Source organism: Haemorhous mexicanus, chromosome 1 (genome assembly GCF_027477595.1).
Source record: "Haemorhous mexicanus isolate bHaeMex1 chromosome 1, bHaeMex1.pri, whole genome shotgun sequence".
In the NCBI taxonomy this organism is placed as follows: domain Eukaryota; kingdom Metazoa; phylum Chordata; class Aves; order Passeriformes; family Fringillidae; genus Haemorhous; species Haemorhous mexicanus.
The window spans coordinates 6422595-6445559 of record NC_082341.1 but is presented as its reverse complement, the minus strand read 5'-3'; the positions used below and the strand labels follow the sequence as shown (position 1 = coordinate 6445559).

The 22965-nt window shown below is 39.7% G+C and overlaps 1 protein-coding gene across 7 annotated transcripts in view; it reads left to right on the top strand.

The window, feature by feature from the left end:
• The window catches only part of PRKAG2 (protein kinase AMP-activated non-catalytic subunit gamma 2), a 214294-nt gene extending 193740 nt beyond the window's left edge, over nt 1-20554 (top strand). For all 7 annotated transcript variants that reach the window (XM_059839248.1, XM_059839266.1, XM_059839257.1 and 4 more), the window contains 10 exons: nt 4264-4345; nt 5849-5907; nt 7347-7392; nt 8071-8125; nt 9962-10088; nt 10805-10970; nt 11374-11411; nt 14658-14804; nt 16896-16989; nt 19438-20554. In XM_059839248.1, the coding sequence (XP_059695231.1) occupies nt 4264-4345; nt 5849-5907; nt 7347-7392; nt 8071-8125; nt 9962-10088; nt 10805-10970; nt 11374-11411; nt 14658-14804; nt 16896-16989; nt 19438-19469 (846 nt within the window). In that variant the 3' untranslated portion in view covers nt 19470-20554. The remainder of the gene's footprint in view (nt 1-4263; nt 4346-5848; nt 5908-7346; nt 7393-8070; nt 8126-9961; nt 10089-10804; nt 10971-11373; nt 11412-14657; nt 14805-16895; nt 16990-19437) is intronic.
• The last annotated feature ends 2411 nt before the right edge of the window (nt 20555-22965 follow it).

The following is a 22965-nucleotide window of genomic DNA, read 5'->3' as shown; positions in this document are numbered from 1 at the left end:
AGTGGCTGATGCTGGCTTATCCAGTGAAACACAAAAACATTTATCATCCTGCCTTTTGATGGCAGCCGCACCACAAAAGTCCTGGCAGGTTTTTGAATGCTGTCTTTGCTACTGAATAATGATTTGCATCATCCTCCTGCTTGGTACTGGCATATCTGAAGGTGTTCCATAGCTTTGTTTCTTACTTCTGCCACCTTTGAACCTTTTCAGTGAATTTTGTCACAAGGCAGTGGTGCCGAGTTGTGTTTTTCAGCTCAGTAGGATTCTCTGCTCAGCTCTGACCCTTTAGCACCAGAAATTGTGAGAGCTCTCTTCTCACAACCATTTGTCAAGGACAGGAATCTTTTTGCAAGGCAAATGAAGTCAAATACTTCAACAGCAGCAGTCACCCTCCTTGCCTTATGGGGCAGTCCTGGAGGAGAAGTCTGAAGCCACTGGTTACTTATGGACATAGTTACAGTTTCCATAACGCAGTGTTAGGTAAAACAAACGTGAGTGTTGTACAAACACGGAATTTTTGGAAACTAGCTCATCCTCAGTTTTCCTTTCAGGTGGGTTCCCTCATTCACAGATGTTTACTGGGGAGAGCATTTCTGCAAGGGCTTGTAAAATCCCTGGTATCTGGTAAGGAGGAGTGTCCCTTTCAGTGTTTCCCAGCAGTGAGAAAAAATTTATTCTGCAGTCTGGTAAAATCCTCTGCCCCTGTTCTGGTGTCACTGCCCAGTAATCCAGCTATTTTAGGAGCTCACTAACTGTAAGGGACAAGGTTTTCCAAGCATTCTACCTGGAAAACAGGACTTTTGTGTCTGGGTCTCTTGCTTTCTTGGTAATGACTGTTGTATTGGAAGAGGCTTTGTCCTCCTTCAGACTTGCAGTGGAAATGCTTGAATGGTGTGCAGGAACAGTGACCTCCAGAGGCTGTGTCTAACCCAAATTACTCTGTTCTTTTATTCAGCATATTCACAGTGTAATGAGTTCCTGTAGGAAAAGCTTGTTCCTGTTGTGCTCAGTGTAGTGGAATAGCAGCTATTGTTGAGGTGATCTGTGATATATCTAGGATTTAGTTGCTGTATTCTTTTGCTGAAATGTGACTCTTCTACTTAAAGGGCAGAATCTTGGAGAAGACAGTCACACAAAGTAGGATAGCTCTCCTAATTGCAAATGTCTAGACATCTTAGTGGGGGGGAGATGGCATCTGTGGGATACAGCTTAGTCCCTGGAGGGCTCCTGAGTTGTGCCCCAGCTGACTGTGAAGTCAGGGTGAATGTCAGAACAACCACTCAGTTTGGGTGGATAAATCCCATTTTTAGTGGCTCATTGTGTGTGTTAGGACATGGTTAATGAGAACAAAAGTGCTTTGTTTAAAGAGTGTTTGTACTTGGTGTTGAACAGCAGCAATCTAGGGGCTCTGGCTGCTGAACAATGGGTTTGTGAAGGTCAGGCCAGTCCAACACTGTGGGCTCGAGAATTAAAGACGCTGTTGGAGGTCCAGAGATGGGACATGGTAGAGATCTTCAAAGGCTGCTAACTATATATCATCAGAAAGCAAGGTCCTTGTGGGTGTTTTCTGCATGAACATCACTGAGACATCTAAAAGTGCTGGACAGAAGCCCAGCTCCACAGCCCTGTGCTTTGGCTGGCCACCAAGCAGTCCTTTGGGCAACTGAAATTGGTCAACCACAGAAACTGCAGGGAAGTGTGAGTGGATGGGTATCTGTTTGCACTAGCAAGCAGTTTTAGCAAATAAGAATTAAGATGGTTTTTGCATTGTAATTACCTTACTTAAATAAGAGACAGATACTAAGAACTTGATGGCATTGTTACTTTATTTAAAAGGTGACCATGTAACACTTTCTACAATACAGCTGAAGGCAACAATTGCAGTGTCACTTGAGCTGTGGTCTAGGAGGACAGCCCAGGGGGTTGAGTTTAAGTATTTCTTTACTAAATTTCAGTGATTTGTTACATAAGATGTTTGATATTCTAGTGCTTAAGCTAAAATCCTTGTCTTTCATGAAGGATTTAATTCTGAGCTCTCTTAGTAGCTGTATCTGTTCAGCAGATTTTATCTGCCCAGATTTTCCAAAATGTGTCTTTTAAAGCTAGACAAGATGGCACCTAACTGAAGATTCTTGTGATTCTTGGAGGCAAAGAACTTCCAAGTAAATCATACAGCAGAATCAGGGCAAGAACTTATCCTTTGAAGAATCCTTTCTTTTCCTTCTGGATTGTCTACAAGCTCAGCATCTTGAGTAGTTTATCTTTGGAACTCTCTCTCTTGAAGTGTCTTTTCTGAGTCTAAAATACGACCTCAGCCTTGCTGTCTCACCCATCTGAGCATGGTGCTAGCTGGTGTTCTTTGCTGCTGCTGTGTCTGGGAAAGAAGTAGTAGCAGGAATTTGGAGACTGCCTGAAGTGCTGTGGTTGGCTTTCTACACATTTTCTGCCAGGGGCATGCTTCTCTTCCAGGTTATCAATTACAGGGTTTGTAAACTTGCTGGAGGAGTTGTGTTGCATGATTGCTATCTGGGAGAAAGCTATTCCCTCCTGGCCTCCATAGGTTAGCTGTTGCCTTCTGCCTCTGAGCCAGCCTTGAACATCTTTTTCTCTTGTGAAAGACTGGGGACATGAGCTGACAGTGACTGTGACCTTGTGTGATGGCTCAAGGTTTCAGGCAGTGTGAGGTGCTTTCCCCTTTTTTTGATGAAGAATGTTTAGAACTTATTTTGCCCCAGGCTGGAGCTGGTCTGTGTGAGCTCACATCTGTCTTGTATCTGCTCCCCAAATAGCTCCCTGCTTTTGCTGCATTAACTCGGTGTGATGCTGTTATGTGGGAACACTTCATGTGTCTGTCCAGGAGGGTTTCTTTGTGGTTTCAGTCTCCCTCATGAGTTAGGATGCTCCTGTGGTGGATTTGGTAATGTTTGTTTAGGCTGACTCCTCCTTGTTTCATTCAGCAGGGTGGCTGCACACCTCTGGCACCTTTCTGTTCAACCATTTTCTAGATAAATCCTGTGGATTTAGTCTTACTTGTGGTCCTGGGGTTTTGTTGTTGTTTTTCCCCATGTGGCTTCTTCAGTTTCAGTGCAGTTAAAGGATGATGGCTGATGGTTTTTCCTGTTCATTAATGATCTCCAAAGTCAGGAGGCAGCTTTGAGATCTGCCATCTGCTGATGTCTGGAGGGTGGATTTGCTTCTCATGGTCAGGGAGGAAGCAGTCAGGCTGCATAGATGTAGCAAGAAAGACAGATCACTGCCTACATCCTTCCTTGCCTCTGCTTTATTGGCTGCTGATTCCATTGACTGTGAAGCCCTTTTATTCTTGTTAATCTGATGTAGAGAGGATCCCTTGGCACATAATTTAAGGTAGACCTGTCAGATACTGATGTGAAATCATGCTCTGTTCAGAGTGCAGTCATCCAGCAATTGCAATTCTGTGTTATTTGGACCAAGGACAAATTTCATGGGTACAGAAATAAGGATTGGTTGTGTTCTGGTTTTGTGCCAGGTCAAGATTTGGGCAAGAACCATCCCTTCTGTATTGTGTTTTCCATAGGAAGCCTGTTTAGGGTGTGGGCAGGACAGGAAGGGTGTCATACTCCAGCACATCACCAGATCAGGATTTTGAGGTGCACCAGTGCCCAAGTCCTTCCTTTTCAGAGAGCCAGAGTTCACAGGGAACTGTTTCTTTCCAGAATGACACCATGACCTTGTAACCTCTGATTCTGGGGAGGATTCAGTCATTAAAAATTTGCAGTACTTGGTTGATTTCTTTAGCAGCAAAACAGGCTAGGTAATTCTTTTAACTTTCAGTCATATTTCGAATAATCAAACTCTTTTTAATTTGAATAAATCAGGTGTCTAAAAGCTGTAGGGGACATGGAACTGATGTTGTTTCAATCTCATATTTTTAACAGCTTGCTGTAGTAAACATTGACTAGAACATAGCACAGTCTTCATGTGTTAAATGTAAGGCCCTCTCTAGTTCGTGGGTATATCAGAAGCTTTAATTTAGAGTATTCACAAAATAAAAGAAAAACAGATCTGTTTTTGCTAAACTTTTTCTAGCTTTTTAACCATTTTAAAAGGTAAAGGTTGAAGGGTTTTATTTGGCATTGTGGTTTCTGTTCTGTTTTGAATGCCAGCTACCTGTTATACTGCTTTTGGGTTTTTTCCTGGTGAAAGGGGAAACCTTCTGAGGGTGTCTGGTATGTTAAATCAAGGCAAAAAATTGAAATTTATTTTGTTGGTTTTTTTTTTTAGGTAAAGAAAGCTTTTTTTGCCTTGGTGGCAAACGGTGTGAGAGCAGCTCCACTGTGGGAGAGTAAAAAACAGAGTTTTGTAGGTAAGTAGTTCTGACATTTTTCAGGATTACTTGAATTTCCAAGGTGCTTTATTGTTCCAGAAGGTGGTCTGAGCCTGGCCATCACATAACATCCTAGAGAAATACTGGCAAAGAGAGTTTCTTTTCCCTCCTTGTGAGGAGTAAAATGGTGCTAGCTTTCACAGCATTGCTGTGCCTTGAGAAAATCATGATGCTTCTGAAATTCAGTCTCTAATATTGGCACTTCACTGGATATTTAAAAATAAACACAATGGTCACAGAAAGGAAAATTTGAAGACAGGAACTGTAAAGAGAATAATGTGATAGTCCAGTATCCTGATACAAGTGCAGTAGGAGGGTGTCTCTGCCTGTGCTCACTGAGGTGCAGTGAGGATCTCTAAAGCCAGAACTGGAGCTACAGAGATGTCCCATGTTGGATGAAAAACATTAGATCTGTGTAGTGCTTTTTAAAAAATCATGTCATTAATTACCACAACAATAATCTTCCTAAACTAGATCTCTTTCAGTTAGAAAATGGGGTCACAGTGGCAGTGACAAATAGAATTATATGTATTTCTTGTGACCTGGAACATGGAGGATTCCTGGAAATGAATGGTAGATACTTAAAAAGGCATTTGTTAAAATACTTGAAATCCAAGTGGGGAGAAGCAGTCTTGCAATACACCATAGGAGGGCTGTGTTTTTGTTTTTTATTTTAATTTGATTTCATTTCATGTTCTGTCTATAATTAAGCTCTACTGATTTAAAGCTGACCTCCAGATTAATTTTTCCCTTCCCCGTTTCTTAGTTTCTTCAGTTTAGATGTAGGAGTAGTAAACAGTGGAGCAATTGCATCTTCTCAAATCTAGAACTTGAAAGCTCAAAAAAGATTAATATTTTCAGGTAACTAAACTAATCATCAATATTATATTGCATAGCTTGGTGTTGGTGCTTAAAATATAAATACAGAATGGATGTGCTATTTTTTTTCTTTTGAAAAGTCACATTTCCATACAGGCATTGAAGATTACCATGGAAATGATTGAATGAAGTTCTGTAATAAGTAATAGTCAAGAAAAATGTATTATACTGTTCCTTCATTTGAGTCTAGGAGTCTGCCTGACTTGGCAAGTACATAATGAAAATGTCTCTTATTCAAAAAGAAAATAAAAGGCAAGAATAGTTCTCCAGCTTGGAAAGATATTCTAAACCCCCTCTTTTCCTTCCATGCTTTTGGGGGTGGATGTGGTCTGAATTCAAGGGGTTTTTTGAGTCAGATTGAAAGTGAGGAGAAGCACATGGGTTATAATATTGAATATTGCTTCAGATGTGGTTTTTTTCTGTGGTTTTGAAATCCTACTGTTAAATAGTCCAATACTAGTAGTATTTTACATGGATTTAACATTTGTCATATTATATATTGTGAACATAAATAGCTGAAAGAGAAAAATAGAGAAATAGCTGAAAGTTCTGTATGTTCAGTGTATATCTAAAAAGCTTTTTTTTATGTATCACTTGTTACAGGAATGTTAACAATTACAGATTTCATTAACATACTGCATAGATACTATAAGTCTCCTATGGTAAGTATGATGTTAAGCTCTAATTTGATCATTTGCCATACAGTACAGAGACTGATAGACCAGACTGAAAGATTTATGATGATTGTCATTATTATTTTAGTCTTTGCATGGTAAACTTACAAAGGCTTGGATGCTGTAAAAAATTACTGTTCTTGGAGTGATGGTATAGAATAAACAAGTTAAACTTGTTAAATGTATGCAAATATTTTAGTTACATGGCTGAATTGCACAATCAGTTGGAGATCTGTTGACTTCAATTAACTGTAATTTGAAATTCCCATTGGCAGTCAGTTGATGAAATTCTCTAGCTTGCATGTTCATACAAACATTTACATCCCTTTCTTGCTCCTGACAAATCACAATTCCCCCCACCCCACAATTAAAACATATGTACTGTGTTTTACTAGCTAAAAAATCAAGAACAGTTGGATGGAGCAGACCTCTGATGTATTTGCCTTCTCAAAGCTCATGTTACTTTTTAAAATTTAAAGTGAAATTCTCATCAGATGCCAGTAGGGAGGTGCACTGTCCTTTCTTCATGTTAAAGAATCCTTTTTTTCTCCTTGGGGATTGACAAGGAGTGGGGGGAGGAACAAATGAAAAGTGCTTGCACGCTGGTAACTTGTTTAAAATTGTTTCTGTGTTGTAATTACCCTCTGCATCAATATTACTGATTTTTCATGAGACTTTGCCTAATGAGTTCTCACTCATTTACATTGTCTAAGGTCCTGTTCATAGCTTCTGCTTAAACTGGCAGCAGGAAAGAGGAGAAGCCTGAGAAGGGACAATATCTTACTTAAGTGACTGATGCAGTCTTCTGTAAGAAAAATAAATGTCACATCAGGGAATTCTCTAGTTTCAGTAAGTGACATTATGCAGAAAATATAATTCTTAAAGTATTTTAGTCACTCTTCCTGAAAGCATCAGGACATGCAGTATGAAGCACCTTGCTACTGATGTGCCAGACAATATCCACCACTGAATGGTGAGGAACATCCAGGTGTTTTCTCTCTAAAAGAAATGCTCTTGCTTGTTAGTGATGAGGTAACTTTATTCTGTTGGCATTAAGAAGTCAGGTGATCAGGGTAAGCTTTTTACTGGTGTGGGTGTGTGAGGAATCCCCCCAGGGTTTACCCTGGATGGTTGTTTGAAGGTGGTAAAAATCATTGAGATGATGTCTCCGAGTCCAGAAAATACCTGGACTGCAAACCTGGAGCAGTAAAAGGCTTTCCTGTCCCCTGAAATGGTAAATCCAGAATTGTACTCTGCAGTAGGGGCAGCATTGCACCCTTTCTCCTTGTTACAAGAAATGTTGTGTTGGACTGTTCTTACTCTGTTAGATTTTCAGCAGTGAAATAAAATTATTCAGATGTTTACAGTGTTAATGATGGGTTTCAAATGAAATTACTTCAACTTAAACTTCCATCTACTCATTGTAGGTTCAGATTTATGAATTGGAGGAGCACAAGATAGAAACCTGGAGGGGTAAGAATATTTACCACTTGGTTGATAATTTGCTAGGTTCTGATGTTTTTCAGTATAGTGGATTTTGAATTCATCATAGACTTCTCTCCACATATTTTTATAATGAAAGCAGAAATAGTAAAAGCTTCTCTTTGGGCTTCTATTCCTTATTTTTCTATCTGAAACAGCCATGGACTGGTGATCTGGGCTGTGTAACACCTTGCCCCTCGTTCATGGCTCTTTAAGAAAGGAAAGAAGCCAGTGGAGTGAGGCATATGTGGAGTGGGAAGGAACAGAGCTGTGCCTGAGTGAGCTGCACACGGCAGCCAGAAATTCTTGCAAAACTCTGGGTGTGACCAGAGGTGCTGAATGCAGGGAGGCAGCTCCATGTACAAAGCAGTGTGCATCCCATGGAGGGATACATGGAGGTATCTGTGTGCAGCACACACAGAACCAGGAGGAGTAAAGGATTATTTCTTGTAATTGCAGTGACCTCTGCTGGTATCAAGCTTAGTCCTGCTTTTAAATTTCATGTCTTTTTAATGTCAATATAGAGCACTGTGCATAAATGGTAGAATAACTAACTGTAAATTGCTGTCTGCCACTTAATTTTGTATGAATGAATTCATGAAATGCTTTCTTAAAAAAGCTGATGTTTTCGTTTGAAGTGGTAACAGTCTATTAATTTTCTAACCACAGAGCTTTATTTACAAGAGACTTTTAAACCTTTAGTGAACATCTCCCCAGATGCAAGGTAGGATTTCACTGTTCACTCTGCTTAACTTGAAATACACTAACGCTGTCTCAACTCTGAATTTAAGGCCTCTATATATGTAAGAAGAAACGATTTGTTTTGTAAACTACAGTACAATAAAGGACTGTCTTTTAATATAATCAAGAAGGGGTGAGAGCTTTTTTTAATTGTGAGTGAAGACTTCTTTGATTATCCTAAGAAGGGAATTTTAAATTGAACTTTTGTGGTTTATCAGCATAACTGTTCTGGTAAATGAGCTAGACATGGGTCAAAATTAAAATGCAAAACAGCCAATAGGATGACCCTTCAAGCTAACCTGCAGGTCATCTTTATTTCCTGAAAATCAAAACATTTAGAGCTCTTCAGCTGTCTTGTTCTCAGCAGTCACAGTATTGGGAACTTAAAGCCCTTTTCAAGGGAAGTAACTTCCCTTAACTGAAGGAGAGACAATACTTCTGTGGTTTGTTCTGCTCTACTGTAAGGCTGTTTCTTAGAATATAAATGACTGTCCTTTTCTTCTTGATGGAAGTTGAAAGAAATAGTTTTTAAACTGTCATCATATCTTATGTAATAAATAACTTGAGAGGGAGATTTAGTTGATCTCTTAAATCTTGAGCACTACTGAATTGCTGAACTGGAGGCTGAAGTTCTGGTTCTTGCTTTCAGTTTGTGCACCAGGATTGTTTGTGCCCTGGTGAAGGGAGCTCCAGTAATGATATGGAATTGCCATTTAATCATGAATAAGTCATTCAATTCAGTCATGAGGGATGTATTTTGAATGGTGGCAGGTTGCAAATAATATTATTAAGACAACACAATGGCCATAATTGTTTTCAGTCAGAGTGCAGCACGAGCAGCTTTGCCATAAAGAAGATGCAGTAAAACTTTTGTAAAAGGTTACAGCAAGTCAGCTTCACACCTGATCCAGAGAGGGGCTTGGGTTGTGGGGCAGTCAGTCTGCAGCACTTGGGAGTTGTTAAACACTCACTCCAGGAGTGGGCTCTGCAGCAGTGGGGGAGTCTTGGCTCTGTGTACCTTCAGTGGGGCTATTTCATCCCTGGGATGGACTCAGAACCCACAGCTTGTCTTTGGGAAGAAGCCTCCTTCAGCAAGTAGGTGTTCATCAGAGTTTCACCAACTTTTCTACTTGCTAATTTATTGCAGTTGTTGGTCAGCTGCTTTATCATGGTTTTAATACACCAAGGGAAAAAGTAAAAGTCTCCCTTGTAAGAAGAGCAGACTTGCACAGGTTGGAGTGTTGCTGAATCCTAGTCTGCAGTGCATGGGAATGTTTTAGATCTCCTAAGGATAACTTTTTGCCAATCCCCAGTGATAATTCAGTGAAATTATTAGGTAATTGTTTGGGGTTATTCACATATTTGCATGTAGCCATAAAAATGTCCTTTGCCAAAAATGCTACAGAAATTTGGGATTGGGATTCATTAAGTGCAGGAACTCCATTCTTCACAGTCTGTCTATTAACAAAAGATCCATTCTGAGTGCAGGGATGCTGCAATCACTGCACTTGCTGAAAAAACAATTTACAGTTGTGAAGAATTTTTTTTTCTATACTTTATACCACAAAATGAACTTTCCATGACATTTTCTTAATGGATTTAGGTTTCCATGAGCATATAATCATTCATGTGTTGCAAAGCAAAAAGCTGCAAAAGTTAATTTGAAATCCCTCAACTTCTGTTTTTTATAGCATTAAAGGTAATGCAAATAATTACCACATAGACTTCATGTGGATTTATAAATGTGTGCATATGTATCACTTGGCTTTACTTGTTGTTAGCTAGAATTCATTAAAAAATAAAATGTTTTTCTCCTCAGCCTTTTTGATGCTGTATATTCGTTGATCAAAAACAAAATCCACAGATTGCCAGTTATAGATCCAGTCAGTGGAAATGCACTTTATATACTTACCCATAAAAGAATCCTCAAGTTCCTCCAGCTTTTTGTAAGTATTTAAAGCTATGCTGTGCTTAATTGATTTTTTCCCCACAGTAGACATCTGATATGATTAAGTAATTAGAGTGTTAGTGCAGAAATTTCATAAGGAATTTCCAAATTCATTGTGTCTTTGTGTATCTTTTATTGGTAACAGGGAAATTAAAGCTTGATATAAGGCCTACAATTTACCTTTACTTTGTTTTACTCCTGTAAAGAAACCTAAACACCAAGGACTTGTCTATTGGTGTAATTTGCTGTTGTTTCTGGAACATCTCCTCAGGTTCAGGAGTTTGTTTACATGAAAAGAAAAAGGAATTGTCTCCCAGAGATGAGATTGTCATTACTCTGTAGTAATGCTAGTCACAGCAGTGAACAGGAGGCCAAACACAGCAACAAGAATTCAGAATAAATATTCATATTAATGTTTTCTATCTTCTCTCTCCAGTTTTAGTGGGAACGACATAGCTTAGGATCTACAGCTTTTAGTGATGTGTTACTACAAAAAAAAAATGGATCAAAAGTCCTAGCTCTATTGTCTTAATTTAGAGCTTTGAACAGAGTTATTTAATTTCTTAATTTCTGCTTTGAACAGAAGCCCCTTAGGTTGTTTGGGTTTTGTATTAATCAGGAGTCAGGAAACTGCAGTGACCTGTAACCATCACTTGGAGTCTGCAGACAGATGGGTGAATGTCAGAGTAAATCCATTCCTTCTGCCTCCCCTAGATGTCAGAGATGCCAAAGCCTGCCTTTATGAAGAAGAATCTGGATGAACTTGGAATAGGAACTTATCACAACATTGCCTTCATACATCCAGACACTCCTATCATTAAAGCCTTGAATATCTTTGTGGAGCGAAGGATATCGGCCCTGCCTGTGGTGGATGAGTCAGGTGGGTACCAGAGTGGGGAGGGAAATGCTGCTGGGCCCTGGACTGGTGCTGGGAAGGAAGGGAAAACACAAGAAAAAGTAAAAAAAAAAAAAATTTAAAAGGTAATTTAAATAATTAAATATAATTTATTAATTAATTCATTAAATATTTAGAAAAAAAATAAATTTTAAAATAATTTAAAAGGGGAAGAAAAGAAATATAAAAAACCACTTAATGCACAGTGTAGGTTGATGGGCTTGGAAGAATTTTATTTTTTGATAGGTTGTTTGGGCTTAGTTGTTTTTTTTTCTTTCCTTCTTGACCTATCATTTCTTTCTTGTGATTATAACAGATGAAAGCAGGAAGCAAGAAAACTAATACTGTATTTTAAGCACTTTAACTTTCATTTTTCTTTTCTTTGTAGGAAAAGTTGTAGATATTTATTCCAAATTTGATGTAATAGTAAGTATATCTCTTAAATTCTATTAAATATTTTATATGTGGTAAGCATATTTGTAAATTTGTAGTATATGTTAAATATGTAGTAAGTTTGTAGTATGTTTGCAATATATGTAGTAAGCAAGTTTGCAAATTTAATTTGTTAACATGACAGTTTTATTTTGTTCCTTTGGCTGTAATTAACAAACTGAATGAAAGAGATGCAATTCAACCTGCACATAATTTTTTTTATTACTACTTTTATTTCAGTTATCCTTAGTAGTGCTATTTGTACAAGGCTTTTATTGCTTTGGATGTTACCCAAAATAAGATCTGGCTGGGCATAATCCAGAGGAGGGGATCAAGGCTGGTGAAAAGGCTGGAAGGAATATTCTGGGAGGAATATCTGAGGACTCTGGGTTTGTCTGACGAGGAGAAAAGGGGCCCAGGGATGATGGGCTCATTGCTCCTGGGGCTTCCTGAGGAGCAGAAATGGAGAATGAGGTGCTGAGCTCTTCTCCCTGGGATCCAGGATGTTGGGAATGGTCCAGAGCCACCCTGCAGGGCTCCAGATGGGGTTTAGGAAGCACTGCTTTGCCAAGAGGTGGCTGAACACTGAACAGGCTTCCCAGAGAGGTGGGCAATGCCCCAAGGCTGTCAGTGCTCAAGGGGCACTTGGGCAGTGCCCTGAATAAAATGCCTCAGCTTTTGTTCCTCCCTGGAGTGTCAGGCACTTGGGCCAGGTGATCACTGTAGGTCCCTCGCAGCTGAACTGTTCTGTTCTTGTTGAGTGAGGATTTCCTTTCTCCAGCTGCTGCCACACCAGTCTGTTCTCAGAGAGAGTGCAGATTTCTCTGTGCAGTCTGAGTACTTTGTACAGTTGACCTTCTCCTCAGTGATGTAAAAAATACTTGGCCCATTCTTTTGTGTCTCTGACTCCAGAAACTTGCATCTGTATTCCTTCTGCTTTAGAGCTAATCCAGGATTTCCCTCAAGATTCCAGTTGCATTCTCAGATTCATGCCATCATTTACCAGCCTCTAAGAGCAAGGGCTTTTCTGTTCTCATGGCTTTCAGAAACTTGGAAAAAAAATTATATATATTTATCCCTACCCCCTCCCAGCTGTGTGCCCCTGCCTTCTAATGGCAGCATCTGACAACTCCATTATTTTCTAAGAGGTTTCACTGCCCAGGTTGTCACCAACTAGCTGCACTAATGAAGAATCCAGCTGTCTGAAACACTGCCTAGAAGGCATTCAGTAAAATGGAGAATAGTCCCAAGGGGAAATAGTTTAAGCTTATAAATATCTCTGGCTGCAAGCATTGTTCTTAATACTGAAAATCCTGTGATGTCACTGCTCTTGCCTGTCATTTCTAGGCATTTGTCTTCATTATTTGGGATTCTCTCTGTGTAGGATCCTGTTCTGCCATAAAAGCTTGTCAGGGAATCAGCAGTAGCTGTGGAGAGAATGACCTGATGTGTCAAAGACAATGAAAGTTCCCAGTTGGTGGATTCAGTGTTTCAGGTTATTTTGTAACTCTGTTAAATTTTGAGGCAGGACATGTTTCCTTCATTTCCCATTCTTCTTTAGAAAGACACCAAAAGGAAGAGGGCTCCTTACGTTTTTCACTTCTCATTTTAAGTGATGAGGCAGCAAATTGGATTTTTAGAGATGTTGGATCATTTATCTGGGAAGAAATATGTATTGAGAATTGGATAAACACACCACAAAGACAAAATTCTTAGGATATAATTGTTTGCACGAGCTAGTAACATGGGAAAGAGTTAGGGCATCTCTTGATTGGGGTTATTATTGGTGTTTTCCTCACATGTCCTAGTTTGCTTATTAGCTTTCTAAATAAATCTAAATTCTAGATGAGAATCTGAAAGATTCTATTCTTAAAAGATAATCACCTCTGAGCTTCCAGATTTCATCAGGCTGCTTCAGCCTGATCTTCAGCTTTAAAAGAAGGGAAAAATTTGTAATCTGAAGTGTATGGATCTGATCTTCAGTGAACAGAATTTCCAAGATGGTGATTTTTAACTTTTAATCATGTGGCTAATATCCTTTCTTGGTGGTTGAAGCTATGCCTGTGTGTGCAGCTGGCTAAGTTGATAGATTTCTTTCATTTTAAGAGTTCTGAATTAATTTTTAGGTTCTTGATTGGGGAAACCTGGGAATGGAATGATGTATTCCTTCATATACATATAATAGCTTCATATTGCATCAGTTATTGTGTGTAGGGTGACTTCAGTTTGCAGAGGCTTTTTATGTCCTCTCAATGTCCTTCATTAGGACCTGGTTAAATTAATTAACTAAAATTGGTTTTGTGTTCATGATCACCTTGAACCTGTCTTGTCACGTTTGGTGTAATTCAATCAAAAAACTTGACCTGATTATCTTCTAGCCAAAATTTAATTTAATTTTATTGCTTGGTCCAGTGCTTTCATTTAAAAGCTCTCTCTTTGTTCTTCCTTCAGTGCCTCAGCAGCAAAATCAGTAGGCCAGGGTGTGCCAACACTTCTAAAATACCACAGTGGTCTCACCTACAGAAAGCTTTTGCAGGTCTGGACAGAGTCCTCTCCCTGCAGGCATGATCCTGTTCTTAGAATGAAAGTGAAAAATGTCAGCTTTCAAATTCTTTTAATCTCTTCCTATTAGTGGTGGGGATGGGGTTTCATTGTTATTATTCTTATAGGACTTATTAAAGTGCACCCAGACACACAAATTGTCACTGAATGACAGCACCAGCTGAGTCCAGGAGAGGGAGTTTGAGCCCACAGATTAGGAAGGTGAAGAATGAATTTGCTCTCCACTTAGCTCTCAGCCACTGACATCTACTCTGTGGGTGGTGTTCAGAACAGTTGGTGCCTTCCCCAGCCCTATGAAAAACAAACAACAAAGACTTGTATATTCTGTGTGGTGTGAAATCTGAAGAGCTTCACCTTTACATTTGCTACTCATGGCAAAGGCAGGATGAGTGACACCAAGCCAAAGGTGACCTACAGAGTAAGATTTTGGCTGGCCTAATGCCTATGCCCAGTTTTATCAATGAACCCAGGGTGTCAGATGGTGTTCAGCATCACTGTGCTTGACAGCTCCCACAATCTGAAGCTGAAGAGCATCTGCTTTGTTTAATGTGTTACTTGGAATGGACTCAGCTTAGACCAGAAATGCCTATCTGCTCGATGCCAAAATATTTACTTTATGGAGTGCTTTGTTACTAAGTACTGAGCTGTCTGATGTGGCCTGGGTTTGTTTTTTTGCAGAATCTTGCTGCTGAAAAAACGTATAATAACTTAGATATCACAGTGACACAAGCCCTGCAGCACCGCTCTCAGTATTTTGAAGGTGTTGTAAAGTGCAGTATGCTGGAAACACTGGAGACTATTGTGGATAGAATAGTGAAGGCTGAGGTGAGTCCCTGCAGAAGAAGTTACAATTTGTGTTACGAAACTGATAAACAGTACAAATTTTTCCTCTTTAAGTTGTTTTGATTACTTGGTGAAAGTATTTTTAATAATTATATTTAATAATATGGTATTTATTATATTCAATGTTTTAATTATCTAATTAATTTTTAATAATTAATATTTAACTCAGTCTGCTCTATACACTCAAGTTTTAGATGCTTATAGGGATGTGCAAAATATTTCACAGTATACTTGTAATGATATTCAGTTATTTGCATTTCTTCTTTTATGACATTACCTAAACTGAGTGCAAAGCTTTCCCAAGTTTCTTCCAAGCCTGTCATAAATTTTGCAAACAAATCATTTGTTAAACTCCAGTTTATAGTTTGGCTCAGGAAATTTACTGGGTGCAACTCATTTTGATGCATGATGGAATCCTGCACTGCTCTCATAGAAATGCAGTCAAAAAGGGCCATAAAGTGAATTCTTGTGAAGAAGCCTTCACTAACTGCTCTTGTAAATTTTTATCTTTGTGCTGTCCAGTCTTTTGGTGCTGTTTATCTTGTTTGTTAGTCCTTACATGCAGACATGAATGAGTTTGGAGGTCTTCCTCCCCTATAAGGCTTCTCTGCAGAAGAAAATCAATATTCCCAATTTCAGTCATCTCTGAGGTGTGATCCTCCACCTCAGAGCTCCATTTAGATGCTTTAACTTCATCAGTTACAAGATTTATTTATTTTTGAGGGTTGTAACCAGGCATATACTGGACATGAGGAAAACTTCCACTTTGTTAAGAAGCCTTTAGAACCTCATTAAGCAATTTCTACTTGAAACTTTGAGTATTTGCTTGAGCTTCCTCCTGAATTGAATAATTTTAGCATTCCTGATACCCAGATTTCAAACTTGGATTATTTTATTACTATCTTAAGAAGCTTTAGACATTTGTGTTTTAAGAACAACTCCTACCCTCTCTTTCAGTCTAAACACATTCAGCTTACATGTAAAAATGAGTCAGTCAAAACTACTACACAGCTATTTTTAGCTGCCAGACAACTGCTTGATCTTAGAAGCAATTAAACAAATGAAACATTATCCATTTTTCTTGAATTCATTACACTGAGAGAGGAATAAAATTATTAAATATGTGCATATGCAGAAATAAATAAACCTGTTTAAAACATCACCAGCATAGTTTTATCAAAAATAAAATATTTTCTCTCAACTTAATAGTGGAGTGAAATAATTCACCTGGGTAAAAGTAAACATATAGTAGGCTCTGAACTTCAGAGAGACACTTCCCTGGTTCTGCAGTGGCTTTTCTCAGTTTGCTCTGGCCAATAAAGCCTCAGGATACAGGAGTATCCACCTAATTTCCCTAGAGTTAGGACAAAAGTTTTGAGGTGTAAAATATTCCATAGAAGATGTTTGTAAGGATAAGATCATTGTTTGAAAATATGGTCTTACTGTTGATAAATCTTTCTTCCCAGTTGTGTCCTTGTGTTTATTTGCATAGGTAAATTGAATCCTGTTTCTGTCTTAAACAGTCTGTTTAAAACAAATTGTTTTAAAACCAATTTGGCACTCACTTTCCATTTTGTATCCTTGTGAGAAAAATTATATTAAAACCAACTCAGAGGTGTCAAAATACAACAAGTTTTAGTGTTGTGTCTCTCTGCTGAGGAAGTTAGGAAATATTTTTCAGAAGGAATCCCCATTTTATTACTATATCTAATTTTTTTGGAGCTGGGCAGAGGCTGTAACTTGGGGAAAAGTGTTTGATGTGAGTGCCACATTTTGAGAGCAGAAGTATTTTCAAGACCTAGATCTCATCTTACCTGTCACTTCACATCAGATTCTGTTGCCAGTCAGCCAGCTGTGTTCCTTTTAAACATGCACTCTTTTCATTTATGTAGGGCAAGCATGGCTGTGTTGCTGTGAGAGAATTGCTATTCCTGACATTTTGAACCATTTTTGGGTTGTTTTTTCCTACTTGTCTTCATGCTGCTTTACTTTGGGGGTTTTGTTTGTTTGTTTTTCTTTGCTCTGCCTACTTTAAATCAGATAAATATATCTGAGACTCTTCTCCTGCTCCAGGTTCATCGTTTGGTGGTGGTGAATGAAGCTGATAGCATTGTGGGGATCATCTCCCTCTCTGACATCCTACAAGCTCTGGTACTCACACCTGCAGGTATGGATCTGTCCCTGCTGGGTTTCAGCTATTGCCCAGTGATAAAGGTCTGATTTTCAGCTTTTCTAACTGATTCTAGTTCTTAAACACACAAGTCATCTCAGGAAAAGAAGCTGAGAGAACATTAACTGTCAGTCTCCTGGTGACTGAGGAGAGCGTGCAGAAGCTTCATGAATGTCCCTGCTGTTCATGTATCTTTTCTAGGGGGAAAAAAAAAAAGTTGATTAATATTTTAAATGGATGAAGCTGAATGTATAGACAACATCTACAGCAGGGCACCTTCTGAGTTTCTGTACTGTGGCCAAGTGTGCTCACAGCTGTGTTTTCCACTAAAAAAATCACTTCTTGGAGCCTTGCTGTTGTCCAGCTGTGCTTGGCTGGCACAGCTTAAGTCAGAGATGGCACCTCAGCCCACCAGAACTCTTCCAGTATCAAACTCCCTTGTGATCAGGTTAAATCTCTGGTAATCAGTCTAAACATGACCAGGTTCCTTTTAACAAAAGTATCCAGCAGTAGGTTTATTTCTGCTGCTTGGTTGTGAGGGTTTGGTTTGGCTGGGTTTAAGTTTGGTTTTGGTTTTAAGTTTTGACCAGTTTCTTAACCTGCTTTATGTTTTTAATTTAACTTCACTTTAACCTCATAAATTACTTCAGTGTCACAAGAACTAAAGCAAAGCCCTGTTTTGGCTCTGTCAGGAAGGCAAAATGTCTTGAGGATTATTACCATTTTGCCTCAAAAAAAAAAAAAAAAATCAGACAGATAGAGCCAGATACATACTTCAGAAAAAAAAAACCCCAAAAAAGTCAATATGTGAGCTTAACTGAAATCTCTTACCTGCCCTGCTAGATAACATAATTATATAAAAGTGGTTTTTCCTCTGTAGACCTAAAAAAAAAAAAAAAAAAAAGGCAATGTACCTTGTTTAAATAGAAATATTTCTGTTCTGAAGAGAAGCAATCAGCCTTACTGCTGGAGGTAAGGCTGTGTCAGTCCATCTGGTTCCTTATAATGACCTGGAAGAGCAAGAGCAGAGCAAGGAGCCCAGCTCTCTGTGAAAGCATGGATGGGAAATCAGCCCAGAGTCAAATGAAATCCTTGCCTGGGGAAAGAAGAGGGAGGTGTAAAGACAAGCAGCCACTCTTGGCAGAGGAGGGAGTTTCATCCATGAGTGGAGGGTAGCAGGATCCCAGGAGAGCAGATTTTAGTTCAGACAGAAAAGATGCATTTGGGTGCTGACAAACCAAGAGCTTTGTTGTACTGGAGTCACATGGACACCTATGTTGGGACTCTGAGCTGAGCTAAAAGTGCTCTGGAATTATTGCAAAGGGCAGTCCCTGCTCCCACTCTGGGGCAGCACCATGCTCTGGGATCCCTGAGCTAACAGGAAACTGAGCCAGCAAAAAAGCTGCAGTTTAGTCAGGCTGGCACACTGAACCTGCCCACAGAACAGTCTGGTACTCAGGACAGGGGTTAGAGCAACAGAGAGGGCAGGATTATGCCCTGCAAGAGAGGAGGTGAGGGAAGGTTTTTTGGGGAGCAGTTAAGCATCAGATTGCATTTCCACAGGCAACTGGCCAGTTTTAGACTAGAATTTGTCTAATGCAGGGAGGATGTCTGCCATGTAAATCTGATTTGTAGAGTGTGAAGTGTGACTTTGCTCCTGAGAACACCAGATAAATCACTTGTCCAGTTCTCTTCACAGATGGAAAGGAAAATTTATGGACTGGCAGGAATTGAGAGCAGCCTGTGTTTGGGAAAAAATTAACAGTTGTGATGTGAAAACATTTAATGAATCTTTCAGTGTTTGATAATACATTACAAGCAGCAACTCCAGGTTTCTGGCAAGAGATTCTTACTCTGTAGAGTTGGATGCTGAATCCAAGCTCACCACAGGGTTCAGTCATTGCCCAGCATGTTTGAGTATCTGGAGAAGAGGTGAGATGCTGCACAGTCCTGCTGGACAGGTCTCTCAGATCCCTGCTGTAAGCAAAATCTGCCTCTGAGCCAGGAAAAATGGGTCCATCAACAAAGTGTAGTTAAACTAAATTCTTCCATCGTTTGTGCTCCAGCAGGACTCATTTTCTGGGGGCTGTTATGATGATTAACCTTGGCTCTAAGCTGAGGGACAGGTTTGGGCTGTGGGTTTTTAGTTGGGAGTTTTTAAACAAATTTTTTTTATGTGCTGGGGAGAATCTTCAGAGGCATTTGGAGTAACTTCCCAGAAGGGTTACTTTAACTTAGCAGTGAAATTAAAGCAGTGATGGTCTCGAGCCTCCCTCGCTCTGTCTCACATTGGCATTTAGCAATCCTGCAGTTTATTCTTTATAAATGTTGTGTTTAGGAGTGTGATTTTGGTAATGTGATCAGGGAAAGTTGCAGCAATTGGAATGGGCTGCTCCAGTTGTGTGTGGCCAAGGAAATGACAGCTGCTTTCCTCTTCTGTTCCAGGTGCCAAACAAAAGGAGAACGAGAGTGAATGACTGCTGTGAATGTAAACATTTGTAGGAGAACTTGAACAGAGTTTCTGGGTCGTTTGTCTCAAGAGCAGTGACTGCAGTGGAACAGAGCAGGATGGCTGAGAATGTGTTTTGGGACTTAGTGATGGATGATGAGTCTCTTCCCCCCAGTGATGTCGCAAAAAAAGCAGCATGACAAAAGCTTATGTTAAAATGTAGGCTCGTATTTCTTCAAAATGTCTTCAAAACATTTGCTGGAAGACTTCACATGATGTCCTTCATTAAAATGCACTGTATTCTGAAACTTTTTCATTTTGTATTTGACAGAAGTCACTGGTCAGCAATGGATATATGTGGCATAAGGCAAGTGTATGGCATATTCATATCATAGTGCCTTATGTCAAAATACAGCAATATGTCATCACTGTTGCCCATCACTGTCAAAGGAAGTGTTGTGCTAAACGAGACACTGTATTTGAATGTGAAAGTCTTTAAACCTAAAACCAAATCAGTTTCAGTTCTCATTAGATTTGTCATAAAAGCTGTAATTTGGGTATCGGTAGACTTCTTTAAAACTTCAATGACAGTTTTGTGTTCAATGTTGCATTCTGAACTGAAATGTAAAACAAGACTGATTTAAAAGCAGCTTTATTTATTTTTACTTTCATGACAATTTTTTACACATCTTTGGTGGATAGCTGAAATTTCACCATATCCATTAATAAACTGTTGATTGTTATACAAACAAGTGGGAGATTTTTCTCATTATTTAAAACTTTGGAGTTGCAGAAGCTGTGCCCTGTTCACCAGTCCGTTACTTGAGCTGAAGATTTCGGAAGCATGGATTGAAAGTGCTCTGTCCTGTCATACACAGGCACCACGGAGGAAATGAGGTGCCAGAGGACAATATTTTCACCTGTATTAAAGTGTAAAATGATGTTTGTACAACGAAAACCCAAAACTTTTTATTGTATATGATTTGTACAGAAGCGGAGGAGCGAGGAAAGCTGTGGGGTATTTGCTAATGTAAATGTACTGTAAAGTTTGAAGATGAGACTTTTATAATTGTAGATTCTTGTAGATGGAAGAAATTAAACCCTACAACATCAGTTTGGTTTTAGCAGTTCGTGCCGAGTTCTTTCGCATGTATGAATGTACATGCTTTGGGATTAGTGCAAACCAGGAGCATTCTTATTTTCCTCTGAATTTAAAGGTGGCTTATGCTGATGGCATACTGTAGGTAGGACTTCTCTCCTGTGTTTCCAGCCTGAATACTGCACTGGAATAATGCAGGAAAGGGATACAATATTTTTTCATTTGTAAATTTGGAGGTAAAAGGTGAACAGTTTCCAGTTTGCTTATAAAATGTAAATATAATAGTAATAATAGTAATGAAAAACTTCCTTTAGAACTTTTCTCCTTTCTAGAATTTAAATTCTGAACTAAATGTGGGAAAACTTCCTTCTTACAGGTATCTTTCATAACTAAAAATATTCCTGTAGTACATGATGGAAATTGTCCACTTACACTTTCTTCCACTTTCTTACCTTGTGAAAAACATTGTCAGCACCTTTTCTAACTGGGTAAATATTGACTCTGTTCCCTGCAATTCCAGGTGGTATTGAACTGCAGCAGCTGCTTTCTCCTAAGAGCAACAACCTGGTGCTGGTTGCTGCCATCAGAGCTGACCTCAGCCCAGCTCTGATTAGCCTCATGTGGGAGATGGAGCAATTCCAACTAGAAATAGTGGCTCTCATTCTTCATAGGGTGTGTGGAGGGGAGAGTCTGTGGTAGGAAACTGATGCAGGGTGAGTGGGCAGTGTGCTACCTGCAAATGCCACTGAAACCACATGGATGCAGCCTTGTGAAAGCAAGGTTCTGCTCCAGCACAGACACTGCAGCCTCGTCTGGGAGATGGGGTGGCAGGGAGGTGCCCAAAAGCATCCTGGCATCTCTCTATCACTTGTCTGCATGAGCACATTCTTCAGCCCTCTGGTCGAGGTATTTTTAAAGATAAGAATTGAACCACTGGTAATTTTTTTATATCTGTTTTATAGCACAAATTCTTCTGTCCCTGTTCATGCAGATGCTGTGGGCCTGCCTGCATGCTGCAGTGTGCAGAAAGCCAGGATGAATTTGCAGTTTTCAGATAACCACATACAAGCTTTCCATTTTCACATTATTACAACTGCTGTTGACATGTTGTGGACACAGGACTAGCAAAAATAGGGAGAACAGCCTCCTCAGTGGCTCAAAACTGTGTTTAGAGAATTCCCACCCTTTCTTTCTGGAATTCAGCTCTGAAGTGTGCATTTGTGAGTGGCAGAGCTGTGATGTGACCCCACCAGCCCCAATAAACAGCAGTGCCATCAAAACACACTCTCCTTGTGCTGGCACAAGTGCCAGTGCTGATGCAGTAAACAAAGCTAAAGAAATCTTGTCGTTTTTAATACAGATCAGTTTTCTACAGAGCTAGAAAAATGCTTGTTCCAGCATAAGGGAGGGACAGGAGTAAGTAAATGAGGGTGGAGAGAGGAGGGGTGACTCAGCAGCGCTGCGGCATGTTCCAGATTAAAGGGATAGTGTAACTAAAGCTTCAGTCTAGGGCTCTTCATGTAACGCATTAGAGGTCTCAGCCATGAAAAATAATTAATAAGATGTCATTAGATTCCAGTTCTTGTGTATTGTCCCCTCTGGACAGGCAGCAAGCAGTGCTTACAGATCTGAGACCACAGCAGCAGCTCCAGAAGCTCCTTTTCCTGTCACAGACAGGACCATGCTGCAGATGGAGGGGTCAGTAAATGTCCCCTGTGACTCCTGAAAGCCTCTTCAGTGGTGCAGGTGAAGAAATGGGTTCTATTTTAACCAGCAGGACTGTAATAACATCTGATTGATGCCTTTGCTTTCCTGTGCATTTCCTTGCACAGCAAGAGATGTCTGTGAAAGATAATTATTCTGAAGGGCTTGTCTTGGAAGGGCTTTTACCTACTCTGGATATTTTTAACTGCTTAGGTGTAAGAAAATGTTTCTTAGTAGACTTCAGCCCTCAGTGTTTTTCAGTTCCTAGAGATGCTCTGAACTGAGGAGAAATCACCCTTTGCTGACATTGATGAAAATCATTTTCCTGTTTTACTTCTGGAATCCTTTAGGTAAAGGGTCTGAGATCAGATGGTATTTGCTGTTTGCTAGGAAGTGAATTCAATTGTTGTGTATCTAAGGCCTATTCATCTTTTATTAAGGGATACTGTTGTGCTGGGAGTGTTGGAGTAAAACAGAAAGAACAAGCCTTGATTTCCAAGGCCTGAGCTCTTGTCCTCATGGCAGACAGGAGGAATCTGACTGAAGCAGTTCCAAGACTGCACATGGAGAACACTTCTTGCCATTTTTGGAGGGAGCACAGGGTAAGTTGGAGCTGTTCAGTTTTGGTCCAACTACAAGTGAAACCACACGTGCTTAATCCTGTCTCACAGCAGGCCCTGTAAGTGCTCCCACTGAGCTCTCCAGGCAGCTTTAGAAGTAA